At 52.6% G+C, this 13,251-nt stretch overlaps 1 protein-coding gene across 2 annotated transcripts in view; it reads right to left on the bottom strand.

Moving 5' to 3' along the window:
• Positions 1 to 13,251, bottom strand: part of PIK3CD (phosphatidylinositol-4,5-bisphosphate 3-kinase catalytic subunit delta) — a 764,407-nt gene that overhangs the window by 159,690 nt on the left and 591,466 nt on the right. For both annotated transcript variants that reach the window (XM_069610020.1, XM_069610019.1), the window contains one exon: positions 4,761 to 4,870. In XM_069610020.1, the coding sequence (XP_069466121.1) occupies positions 4,761 to 4,870 (110 nt within the window). The remainder of the gene's footprint in view (positions 1 to 4,760; positions 4,871 to 13,251) is intronic.

Raw genomic sequence — 13,251 nt, 5'->3', positions numbered from 1 at the left:
TTTGCCCGAACGAGTATCCAAGACTGCTCCTATAAACTGGAGCTTCTGTGATGGTATCATGTTTGACTTTTTTAAATTCAGAGAAAACCCTAGTTTGTGAAGGAAGTGGCAAGTCTTGGATAGATGATCCTGGACTTGTTCTGGAGAACGTGCCCTGATCATCCAATCGTCCAAATAGGGGTAGACATGAATCACCCCTCTTCTGAGACTCGCTGCCACTACCGCCATCAACTTGGTGAAAACTCTTGGGGCGGAGGTCAACCCGAAAGGCAGAACTCGAAACTGATGGTGAGAGTTGCCAATCGCGAACCTCAGGTACTTTCTGTGCTTGAGATGGATTGGCACATGAAAGTAAGCATCCTGAAGGTCCAATGATACCATCCAGTCTTGAAGTTGGAGCGCCTGAAGGATCTGAGAAAGAGTGACCATCTTGAACTTGTCCTTCCTGAGGAACTTGTTCAAGTTTCTCAAGTCCAAGATGGGTCTCAGTCCTCCGTCCTTTGGAACGAGGAAATATGGGGAATACCAACCCTTGTTCCTCTCCGCTACAGGTACATGTTCTATTGCACCTTTCTGTAGCAGGGTTAAAACTTCCTGCAACAGGAGCGGGTTTGGATTTTTGGTAGAGTTGTATTCCGGTGGGTGATTCTGAGGTTTCTTTAGAAAAGGAAGGCAGTAACCTTGGGATTCTGTTTCCAGTGCCCAAACATCTGAAGTAATGCCCCGCCATTCTTTCAGATGCTGTGAGATCCTGCCTCCCACTGGGGTCTTGTGAGTCAAAACCTCAGAGTGGTTTTGCGGCAGCTCCAGCAGCGGATGAAGGGACAGATGCTGCTGCTGGGACAGATCTAGCGCCTCTTCCTCACCCCCGAGGAAATATTCTTTGCCCCCTTTGATTGGCCTGTCCCCTTCCTCTCCCAAATGAAGAGTAAAAACGAAAAGGACGACCCCTCCAGGAAGATGAGCCTATGTAGGGGCGTTGCTGAGGTTGTCGTATAGCGGCACTAAGTGACTTTGCCGCTGCCTTGGAGGTCTGTAGCTTCTCCAAACTTTCATCCGCCTTGCTGCCAAACAACCTCGAGCCATCAAATGGCATGTTAAGGAGTCTAGATTGAACATCTGGTGCAAAACCTGACTTCCTTAGCCACGCAAATCTGCGTAGCACTGGCTAGACGCCATGGACCTGCTGATACTGTCAGCAGTGTCCAAACCTGCTTGAAGGCATTCTCCCGAAGCCTCCTTACCATCCTTAATTATGGATAGGAAACCTTCACGTTCATCTCCTTCCGGGATGTGTTGAGCTGCCGCTCACATGCAGTCCCACAGAGTATAATTAAATCTAGCCAATGTACAAGATACATTGGTAGACTTCAGAGCCATGCTCCCTGATGTAAAGATCTTTTTCGACCAAGTATCTATTTTCTTGTCATCCCTATCAGGGGGTATAGTGGGGTATGCAGCATTTTTTGTTGATGTGGCTGCCTGAACTACCAGACTCTCAGGAGAAGGATGTTTACTCAAATACTCTGAGTCAGAGTTACAAGGTCTGTATTTTGCCACATATTTTTTATTTACTGCTGGTCTAGATTCCGGTCTTTCCCAAGCAGCATTTACTCTCCTTTGCAGGGCAATATGAAAAGGAAGTATGGGGTCTGGTTGAGGACCTCCTGACAAAATATCTGTCATGTCATCATCCTGGTATACAGGTGCATTATTACCCCACCCCATAAACTCTGTTACTCTATTCATGAGTTTTCTGTAACCCAGATCAGCATGTTCTGCTGGATCTGGTCTCTCAAATTCATATTCAGGAGATGTGTCTATTCCACTTGCAGACTGTAAACATTCATACAAATCCTGCATTTTTGATTGAGGATTTAATTTTTGATTGAGGATTTATTAATTCCTCTGGAACATCTCTTGTCCCATATTTTACCTCTGCTGGCTGATTTAACCTCAGGTTCATCTTGTTCCTCATATTCTTCATTTTCTGATGACATTTCTCCATATACAGATGACATAGTATGGAAAAAATCATGTCTGTTTTCAGGGTGAAATATTTTTTCAGGAATATGTTTCAACCCTGGTGTCGATGTTGACAGAAGCGTCGATGGCGTCGAAGTCGTGGCCATTACCTTCGATGTTGTCGAGGTATTCTTCGATGTTTTCGAAGGCACTACAAATGGCGTCGAAGGAATCTTCGAGGCAGTCGATGTTGTCGAAGTAGTCTTCGAAACACTTGATGCCGTCGAAGAAATCTTCGAGGTCGTCGATAAAATATTCGACGTGACTTTTTTCTGTTGGGTCGTCGACCCTTTATACTAGCCAGCCTTCGACAGAGGCTTCGAAGATGTTTTCGTCGAAGTCTTTAATGACTTATCGACATCAAAAGTCTTTTTCGTAGAGTCTGTCTTTTTAGGTGTCTGGGAAGAGTCCCTAGAAGACACCCTCAACAATTTCTTGTCGGACTTCTTAGTTTTAGACCTTCCTCTGTCACTTTTGTGACTAGAGGTATGACCTTCAACAGACATTTTTGAGGGGGTCTGGGCCGCGTTCTCAAAAATTTTCATCATGGACTCTCTAAATGCTTCCCACTTTTGAGGGGAGTCGTGTTTAGTTGGACAAGTAATAACTTCCTCCGAAGTCGAGGAAGAAGAAGAAGAGGGAGATCGGTGACGTCTCTTTTTCGCCTTTTTGGACGAAGAAGAAGAGGACTTCCTTGATCTACTCCTCGATCGTGATTTTTTATGGTGTTTTGCCGAAGACTCAGCCGAGTCTTTCTTCCCTCTCGAATAAAACTTTGAGGATTCCTCCCCCACCGCCAGTTTACCTCGTCTTTCTTTCAAGGCCTTGTGGGTCATGGTTTGGCACGAACCGCAGTCATCGATCCGATGTTCGGACCCGAGACACCAGAGGCAGTTACGGTGAGGGTCGGTCAGCGACATTTTTCTGCCGCACCTTAGACACTTCTTAAACCCTGTTTTCGGAGTAGATGGGTTCGAGGAAGTCGACATAATCGCTTAAGACTGAAGCGCCGTTTTATTTTGATCCGAAGCAAAGCTAACCGGAAAACGGAACTGAGGCCAATGGGCGCGCTCGAGGCATTTATACTACGGATGATGTCGACACTCGACGGATGCCGCCGAGGGACATCGACGTCGTCGCCTCGAGTGGAGCGCCCTCTGGTGGAGAGAGAAAAAATTTCCGAAACAGCAAAGCTGAAGGTAAGGATATATCTAAGATGAGGAATACGTGGGAGGACACAATCCATTCGAATTACATTTCTCACTCAGGACTAGGATTTGGCCTTGGTGAATAGGGTTATCATCCAGGCATGGATGGCCACTCATGGACTATGCCTGAATGATGATAAAACTGAACTCATCACCTTGGGTACCACTGCCAGCCTAAAGAAATTAAGCCCAGCCTACTCATCCTTCATGATCGATGGCAACACTATCAGAGTGGGACACGAAGTCAAAACACTGGGCTTCTACCTGGATTCCAAGTTCTCCTTTAACAGACAGGTGAACTCACTAGCCTCCTCCACGGCTTACACGTGTAAATTGATCCGTGCAGCCAAACTTTTTCTATCTGACACCAGCTGCCTGACCCTAGCCAGAGCCCTCATACTATCCCGCTTAGACTACTGCAACGCGCTTTACCTTGGGTCCTCCAAAGCCACCACCAGCAAACTACAAATTCTCCAGAATAACGCACTTAGAGCGGCCCTGGGTATCTCCAGAAGAGACCACATCACAGTACACAGCCAACAGAATAACTGGATCCCTATCATAGATAAAATCTCCCTAAAAACTGCTTCACTCACCCACAAGTCCCTCAATAACGCGGCCCCTATCTACCTGATCGACAGATTTCACAGACAGACATCCTTGAGACCGACAAGGACAGTATACAGAGACTGCCTCTCCGTCCCCAACTACAAACGCTCCACCATAGGAGGTAACAGCTTCCCAGTGAAAGCGGCTAAACTGTGGCACTCCCTACCACCAAATCTCAGATTGGACTTACCCTACTAAAATTTCCGATCCAACATTATGTCTTGGCTGAAGACAGCCGCTGTCTAAACATACTGAGCCATGATCTGCACCTCCCTCTTGTCATTTGGACATACCGTACATACATGTGTTAACTGTATATATGTATATATTCCCTGCTTTTCTTTAATTATGACTGTGTATATGCCATGTATATATTTTATTGTCTGCAACTAAGTTTCGCAAATTCCTGTATCTGCTGCGCCTTGTTACCCTAGGGTATTCCGGAGCATTACAAATAACAAACAAACAAGTTTAGCATAGACAGACTGAGGAGAATAACCAGGCAGGGTTCATTGTGTATATGAAAAATGCAGCCAGAAACACAGCATCAGGCCCAGTCGGCGCAGAGAAAAGGATTGGTGGGTGAAGAGAAAGGAAACAGGAGTGGTAAAGCCAGGGAACAAGAGGGGCTGTGTATGCACTCTAGATTTATAGAAGAAAAAGAAAAATGCAAAGCCACAGTTCCAGAAAAGATATGAACCCAAACACCAAAGAAATAGCTGTCCCACGAGGAGGTTGGGAAGGGGATCGGGTGTGTGAGAAATTCACTTTACACAACGCATGCACGCCTAATCTACACATATGTATGCCAAAAGCCCATACAACAGAACAAAGGAACAATCTTACACACCGAAAGCCAACGTTGCACACATGTACAGACCTCAATCATTAAACGTAGAAAAAGAGACCATTATTTACCATCCCCATTTTTGAAGATGACGCCAATGCGGTTTCCATTCATCTCTTTGTTACTGTACACAATCCATAAAGGCTTCATTTTGGAGTCCATGAAGGTGCAAAGATCAACACTACAGTGAGAGAAGAGGGATCATCCTTGAACGTTAGTTAAACAGTGCGCCTTAGTCTACCAGCATAACATGCACGTTAAAACACAAATTCAACATTTTTGCAGTCAAATCTAAAGTAGTAAAAACATACGCATATTTCAGTACCAAACAATTTTTCATTTTAATGCCAAAAACGAGCTGTTTTGCAGTATTTTTTCCTTAATAAAAAATAAGATCAACTTCAAGGTAATTGATGAAAATATCTACACAACACACCAATGTTTTTTCTTGTACAGTTGATAGTATCCACTCGAGTCACTTTGCCCACGATCATCAACGCCGGGACCCTATATTCCCCATCAAACACCCATGGTCGCAACTACCAGGGGGGTTAATTGTGTCTTGACCCCCTCAAAGCATGCAATCTGACCTCCCTCCGGCCCCAAATATTCTATCCCACCCTCTTCCCTTTACTGCTGCTTTCGCACACAGAGAGTTTCACCTTTGCAGTCTTTTGCTGGCTTCTCAGTGAAAATAAAACCCGTTCCAATTTACTAATCTTTCATTTTCCGCGCAAGTGTGCTTTCTAGATCGATTTGCCTTGTGTTTCCAGGCTTTCCATGCGGCCTGAACTCTAGTTAGCAAACACCGTGAAGCATCAACCTGGCCAAGTCAGCGAACAGTAAAACACGTTTCCACTGAGCTGAGCCCGGCTCATCCAGCACTGTTTTCTGGAGCAGATGTCAAGTGAAAGAGGTGGGAATCCTGGTGCTGAATTTGCGCACGACCCACCCCAGTGCTAGCAGCCAGGCCCAAGAAGGAGGTTGTGGTGTGTGTGTGTGTGTCTCAGACTAGTGAGGGAGACACTGTCAATCACTGCCCCAGCCCTGCCGACAAACTCGTCCTGGTGTTGAAACACTTCTGACCCTACAAAGAACCTTCTCCCACTTTTGATAAGAAACCCCAAAGAATTCAAGGATTTGTCTTTTGTCCACTTATGAGACTTTTTTGCAACAGGATTTGCTTTGTTTTCACTTTACGTTTCGCCCACGCACAGTGCGATTTGCAATTGGGAGAGCTTTACAGGGTAATTCATAGAAATTCGCACAAAAGTGGCGCACGCGACTGGCGCACAGCATGCCCGTGCGAATGTCTGCGCCAGCCGCGTGCGCTAAAATCGATTTCCGCGCACAGCGTATTCATGGATTTTCGCATCCAAAACCAGCCGTGGCACAGCGACCCTGCAGCAGCGCCAGTTACGCCCCCAAGAACGCCCTCGCGCAAGGAAAAGCCTTCAAAATCCCCAAATAATTGCAAAGGGCTGCGCTAACCCTGGACCAGTTCACAGGGCTGGCAAACAGCAAACGCCAAGCGGGGAACGTGTATTTCAGTGGTTCGCGGGAAGTTCCACACGCGATTTTCCTGTGTACGTGTGCATCAGGGGTGCGCGGGAAGTTCCACACCAACATCAGCAGGGTATGTGTATTTCAGGGGTGCGCGGGAAGTTCCACACGCGATTTCAGCAGGGTACGTGTATTTCAAGGGTGCGCGGGAAGTTCCACACGCGATTGGCCCCGTGCGAGCAGGGTACGTGTATTTCAAGGGTGTGCGGGAAGTTCCACACGCGATTTCAGCAGGGTACGTGGATTTCAGGTGTGCACGGGAAGTCCCTCACGCGATTGGCCCTGTGCGAGCAGGGTACGTGTATTTCAGGGGTGCGCGGGAAGTTCCACATGCGATTTCAGCAGGGTACGTGTATTTCAGGGGTGCGCGGGAAGTTCCACACGCAATTCCATCAGGGTACCTGTATTTCAGGGGTGCGCGGGAAGTTCCACACGCGAATGGCCCCGTGCGAGCAGGGTACGTGTATTCCAGGGGTGCGCGGGAAGTTCCACAGGCGAGTTCAGCAGGGTACGTGTATTTCAGGGGTTCTGGGGAGTACTACACGTGAATTGGCCGTGTGGGTCCTCCCAGGTGTTCGCTCTACAACCTCCACGGCCCCTGCAGGCAGCCCACACCACGGGGGACTACCCTGCACCCCTGCTCATGTCCCGCAAGCAGCCCATCCACCATGGGCATGTCCCCCAGCCAACCCACATGTCACCTTGCACTACTGATCAACAATGCATGTCTCTCCCCCCCCCCCCAGCAGTGCAGGGACAGCCTCCACCAGGCCCCCACCCATGTCTACCACCACCACCCCCACCCCCCAGCCACCAGGGGCAGCCTCCACCAGGCCCCCACTAATGTCTCCCACTGCCCCCAAACCCCAGCAGTGCAGGGGCAGCCTCCACCAGGCCCCCACTCATGTCCCCCTGCACCCCACCCCCCAGCAGTGCAGGGGCAGCCTCCACCAGGCCCCCACTCATGTCTACCACCACCCCCATCCCCCAGCCACCAGGGGCAGATTCCACCAGGCCCCCACTCATGTCTCCCACCACCCCCACCCCCCAGCAGTGCAGGGGCAGCCTCCACCAGGCCCCCACCCATGTCTCCCACCACCCCCTACCCCCCAGCAGTCAGGGGCAGCCTCCACCAGGCCCCCACTCATGTCCCCCTGCACCCCCACCCCCCAGCAGTGCAGGGGCAGCCTCCACCAGGCCCCCACTCATGTCTACCACCACCCCCACCCCCCAGCAGTGCAGGGGCAGCCTCCACCAGGCCCCCACTCATGTCTACCACCACCCCCCAGCCACCAGGGGCAGCCTCCACCAGGCCCCCACTCATGTCCCCCTGCACCCCCACCCCCCAGCAGTGCAGGGGCAGCCTCCACCAGGCCCCCACTCATGTCTACCACCACCCCCCAGCCACCAGGGGCAGCCTCCACCAGGCCCCCACTCAGGTCCCCCTTCACTCCCACCCCCCAGCAGTGCAGGGGCAGCCTCCACCAGGCCCCCACCAATGTCTCCCACCACCCCCTACCCCCCAGCAGTCAGGGGCACCCTCCACCAGGCACCCACTCATGTCTCCCACCACCCCCACCCCCCAGCAGTGCAGGGGCAGCCTCCACCAGGCCTCCACTCATGTCCCCCTGCACCCCCACCCCCCAGCAGTGCAGGGGCAGCCTCCACCAGACCCCCACCCATGTTTACCACCACCCCCACCCCCCAGCCACCAGGGGCAGCCTCCACCAGGCCCCCACCCATGTCTCCCCCCACCCCCACCCCCCAGCAGTCAGGGGCACCCTCCACCAGGCCCCCACTCATGTCCCCCTGCACCTCCACCCCCCAGCAGTGCAGGGACAGCCTCCACCAGGCCCCCACCCATGTCTACCACCACCCCCACCCCCCAGCCACCAGGGGCAGCCTCCACCAGGCCCCCACCCATGTCTCCCACCAGGCCCTACCCCCCCAGCAGTCAGGGGCACCCTCCACCAGGCCCCCGCTCATGTCTACCACCACCCCCATCCCCCAGCCACCAGGGGCAGATTCCACCAGGCCCCCACTCATGTCCCCCCTGCACCCCCACCCCCCAGCAGTGCAGGGGCAGCCTCCACCAGGCCCCCACTCATGTCTACCACCACCCCCAGCCACCAGGGGCAGCCTCCACCAGGCCCCCACTCATGTCCCCCTGCACCCCCACCCCCCAGCAGTGCAGGGGCAGCCTCCACCAGGCCCCCACCCATGTCTCCCACAACCCCCTACCCTCCAGCAGTCAGGGGCACCCTCCAAAAGGCCCCCACCCATGTCCAACTCATGTTCCCCAGCCAACATGTCATCACAATCTAGATCCCTGGTCCCTATGGTCAGCCTCCAATTGCAAAACACCCACCCGAGTATTGCATCCACCCACTCATAATTGGCGATTACATGACAGAACACCAATTGCAAGTTCCGAAACAAACACATTTCCCTCACATACACCCAATGGGCGTCAGTGAATCTCAAAAGCCATATCATGATATGCATTAAACCAATGAGATGATACTACACATTGAAGTTTGATAAAAAAATATGTATTGAAGGAAACAAATAGAATAAAAAATAAAGAAACAGAAATGGGAAAGTACAAAAATGAAAAGCATGACTGTGAAAAAAAGCAAAACCAAAAATCTAAATCCAAAGTAATGGTGTCCAAAGTCACTGTCCAGAAAACAAAATCCAATGGGAAATAAAATAGAAAGCCATTGCTCCATGGTTAAAATGTGAAAGAAAAATACAATCCAACAGTGAACTATTTACATACGAACAAGCCAGGGTCCATTATCCCAACAAAAGAAAGGAAACCTATCTAACTACACTAACTAATAAAATAATCTATATACAAAAATGTGGCCAATGTCCCAAAGGTCCAAAATAAATCCTAAAAAAAATGAAACCTAACACTATCTACATAACTATGTACAAGGGCAGCGGGCTAGTTTGACGGCTCACTTGTGGATGTCCCGGGCCAGGGCATCATCGAACTCCTGCTCAATGTCCCGGAGGCGTCGACGTGTCCACCTCCAAACCCCTGCGGATTGCCTCGAGGCACTCGGCCCGCCTCAGGGCCCTCCGCATGGAGTTCTCCACCCTGACCATTGTGAGCCGTGCCTCTTCCGCCCGCTGCCGCGCCGCATCTATGGCGTGGCCCAACCGCTACCACACGGAAGACACTCTCTGTCCTGGGTCCTCCTGCCCTCCGGCCGATGCCTGCCCCTCCGATGTTGAAGGCCCCGAGCATTCATGGCTCCCACCACGTTGCTGCTGCTGCTGCTGCTGTGCCTCTGCCCGTGCACTGCCTCCTGCTGCCTGCACATCCTCCGCCAGCTGGGGTGCAGTCGTTGATGTGGCCACCCCTGCTGGACGTTCGACTCCCGACTGTGGCAGGGATGCCTCCTCCACCAGCCTGGCCGCACCGTCAGAGGCAGCTCCACAGGGCACCCAGGTGACTGATGGGTGGGAAGATGGCACGGAGGACGACTGGCGCATAGGGGGTTCAGTTGATGAGGGGGTCGCAGCAAGCCCCATCATATGGAGGAATCCGGCCTGGGTGACCTGTCCCAGCAGGCTGACGTGGTCAACGAGCCATTCGAGATGACGTGCAGTCTCCTCATGAAAAGACTGCAGGTCACCTCGAATGGCCCGTTGACGCAACGCCACACCAGTCAGAACAGGCTCAACCCGGACCCGGATAGCTACATCCGCAGGCAGAGGAAGGCCAGTTGTCGTGAGCTCATCCCCTGCCTGAAAACAGGTCTGGACGTAGGCATCCCTGCTGATGCAAGATGATGCAGGGACAGGATCAGGGAAAGGATTGCACACAGGCACCTCCGCGGCAGCTTGTGCTGCCTCCTGTCCCTGGTCCTGCACTGCACCACTAGCACCAGTGGGATCCCCACCTCCAGACCCAGTCTCTGTTGCTTGCACGGCCTCCTCCTCCACCAAACCCCCCACCAACCTGGATGACTCTGTGCCATCTTCCCCCGTTGGGCCCTGTGGGGTCCCAGCTGCCCCTTCTGCTGCCGAGGAGTCCAACTCCAACCTCTGCCTCTTGGACCTCCCCCCGGCAGCTGCGGCCTGGGACGCGGCACCGGACTCCTTACTCCCCTACGAGATGACAACATGGGAGGGGAGCCGGGCCTTGCGTCTCCGGCTGGCGGTGGGATCCCCGCCGCTGTGCTCCACAGCACCTTCTCCTCCCTCTTCATCAGTTGACGCTGCAGACAGGGAGAAATAAAACACAGGCATCAGGGCACTGTACAATGGACACATACACACATGACAATTGGACATGAGTGGCATTGGCAAACCTCAGACATGTCATCACAATCCCCAACACACATGTCATTTCAACTCGCACACATGAGCCATACCACAGCCATATCGCAACTGCCAGCACCATCCATACACATACAACAGCATGAGCAGGCAAAGGTGAGCCAGACATCACATGCAACACAGGAAGTGCACCACACATGTACACACACCACCACACTTGCATGCATGTGTACACCTCTGCCAAGTGTCGCAGTGTTCAGATGGGCATCCATGTCACATCTGCCCATCTTGCTTCCACATACCGCTGTCACATGCATCCATGTTGCATCACTGTTGCACCCTTGTCAAATACACACACATGCACATGTACACAGTGCTGCTACATGCAGCTGAAAACAACATACATGCGTCACATCACGGACATGTCTACTTACATACACATTCATCCAAACGTGTGCCCACACAACTGCATTTGGCATGCAAGCCTACACACACAAGCACCATCCATGTCTTACACATTCCAGCCCTCGCATGTGTTAGCCCCACGGCCCTGTACACCCCCACCCATACTCGACCCCATACAAACAGATGTGCAACCTGCTTACTACTGAAAAATCACCACACGCACAGCTCACAATCAGGATGCATGTACACTTACCGCTCGACTCCAGACGGGTCTGCCTCTCAAGGACCTGGACGTGGAGCGCTGGGGATATGCGTTGCAGGACCCTCATCTGTTCTTTCGACAAGTTGCCCCGGCGCCCCTTGGCAACCGCTGCCTTCAAGAGGCGCCGGGCCTTGTTCAGGGTCCTGGACCTGAAGTCCTCCCAGCACTTCTTGACATGTTGTAAGTCGCGGACTGCCACCCCCTCCGCGTTGATGGCAGTCACGATGTCAGTCCAGATCCGAGTCCGTCCTTCCTTGTCGGCGCGGGAACTTCCGAAGAGGGCATCATACTGCCCCAGGACTTGCTCCACCAGGACACCAACTTGGGTGGCACTGAAGCTGGTGCCCCTCTGCCTCTCTGGCCGGGGGTTGTCAGTGGTCTCAGATGGTGTTTGCCCCGACATGACAACCGCAGAGGCAGGAGTGGGTGGGCAACTGGGTCCTGGGGCTGGGCTGTGGAGCGATGGAATCCCAGTTGGGAGTCTTCGGTTCCAGCAGGGGTAGTCACAGAAACAGCACCCCTGGCTGATGTGCAGGCAGCAAATGGCAGGGCACGTGGGCAGCAGCAGATGGCAGGTGGGAGCATGCTCGGGGCTCTGGGGGGGCAGTAGTTCGGCCTTCTGGGCAGGAGCGTGGTCTTCCGTGTACTTACGCGTGGCTAGCTTGATACGGAGTGATTTGGCACGTGAAAATCCTGCACGTCTGCGTGTAAATCGAGGAAAGGCCCTTAGCGCATATGTGTCATGATGCCTACCCCCGGAGCACCAGGCCAGGCCCAGCACCCCCGGAAGCAGGCATCATGCCCTCGGGTAAAAGCCCAACGGCTCATAAAGGGAGGTGTTTTGTGCACTTACCTGATGCAGACCATGCTGCACGCTTCAGGCCTCCCTGAGACCTGAAAGGGACTATTTTTTCACTCGGGCGTGGCCAGGGAAGGATACATACCTAGTTGGGGAAGGATACATACCTGGGACTTCTTTGGAGGCTATTTAAGCCACGCCCAGACAGCAGCTCATGCTTCGCGTTGTTCTGCTTCCTGCAGCTTAATGCTCACCGTGTCTGCTCCTGCTCCTGGACTCCAGGACTCCAGCCACGCCCGCCTCGAACCTGGAAGACCTGCAAGGAAGGAAGAGAAGAGAAAGGTGAAAACTAAGGACTTTTTCAAACTTCTTACCTGCATCCAGAATCTTCTCGCCAGCATCCCTGAAGAAAGACTTCCATTTAAAAGCATTGCGTTGCTCGCTGCAGCGCCACGCTTCACTCACCTGTCCTCGAGACATCTCCCGGCTCCATCGCGGCTGTCAGCATCGGACGCCACATCTCTGCTCCTAGGGGAGAGAGGAAGAAACAAAAGGTGAGCAGAAGGAACACAAGGAAAGTCTGATTAACAGCCATAATACTTACCGGCTTTTCTTCCACATTTCGGGTCGGCGCCGCCCCGTTGGCAGGTACCGTACCCCGGCCCCTATGGGGAAAGGACAAGAGACATTTCTGGGGAATGATAAGGACATTTGGAGGGATCGCCCTCATCACTACTCACCTCGGCAGTTTAACCCCTCGACGCATCGCCTTCATTCTGCATATGAAATAAAGGACAGATCACAGGTTAGAAAGACAACATAAAGGGGGCCTCACTTGAACTTTGAACTTTCATAATTACGGCGCATCGCTGAGGAAAGTCAAGTGGATTTTGCCAGCGCCATTCTGAAAACCAGTGAAGTAACTGGACGAACATGCGCCCCTGCACCAGAAGCAGGATGGAGAGTTCATCCTTTCAAACCATAAGGTGAGCTTAAACCGGGGTTTGGAGGAAGTTAGAGAGGAACGAAGGGGGAAGGGAGAAAGGGGGGAGCTAGCACACTATTCTGCAGACTGTTAATCCCCTTTCTCATCTGCAGAAGGATATTCCTACGGGCCAGGCAAGCACGATTTGGAGGTCCTGTCCAATCGGTGTTCCGGGTCCTGCGCATCACGCTAGAAAAGGCCACAGCAATCCAGACTAGACCAGCGCCCCCGTGGGAACCAGGTGAGCGTTAC

Source organism: Ambystoma mexicanum, chromosome 8 (genome assembly GCF_040938575.1).
Source record: "Ambystoma mexicanum isolate Mex_15411 chromosome 8, UKY_AmexF1_1, whole genome shotgun sequence".
In the NCBI taxonomy this organism is placed as follows: domain Eukaryota; kingdom Metazoa; phylum Chordata; class Amphibia; order Caudata; family Ambystomatidae; genus Ambystoma; species Ambystoma mexicanum.
This window is presented reverse-complemented; position numbering and strand designations above follow the sequence as displayed.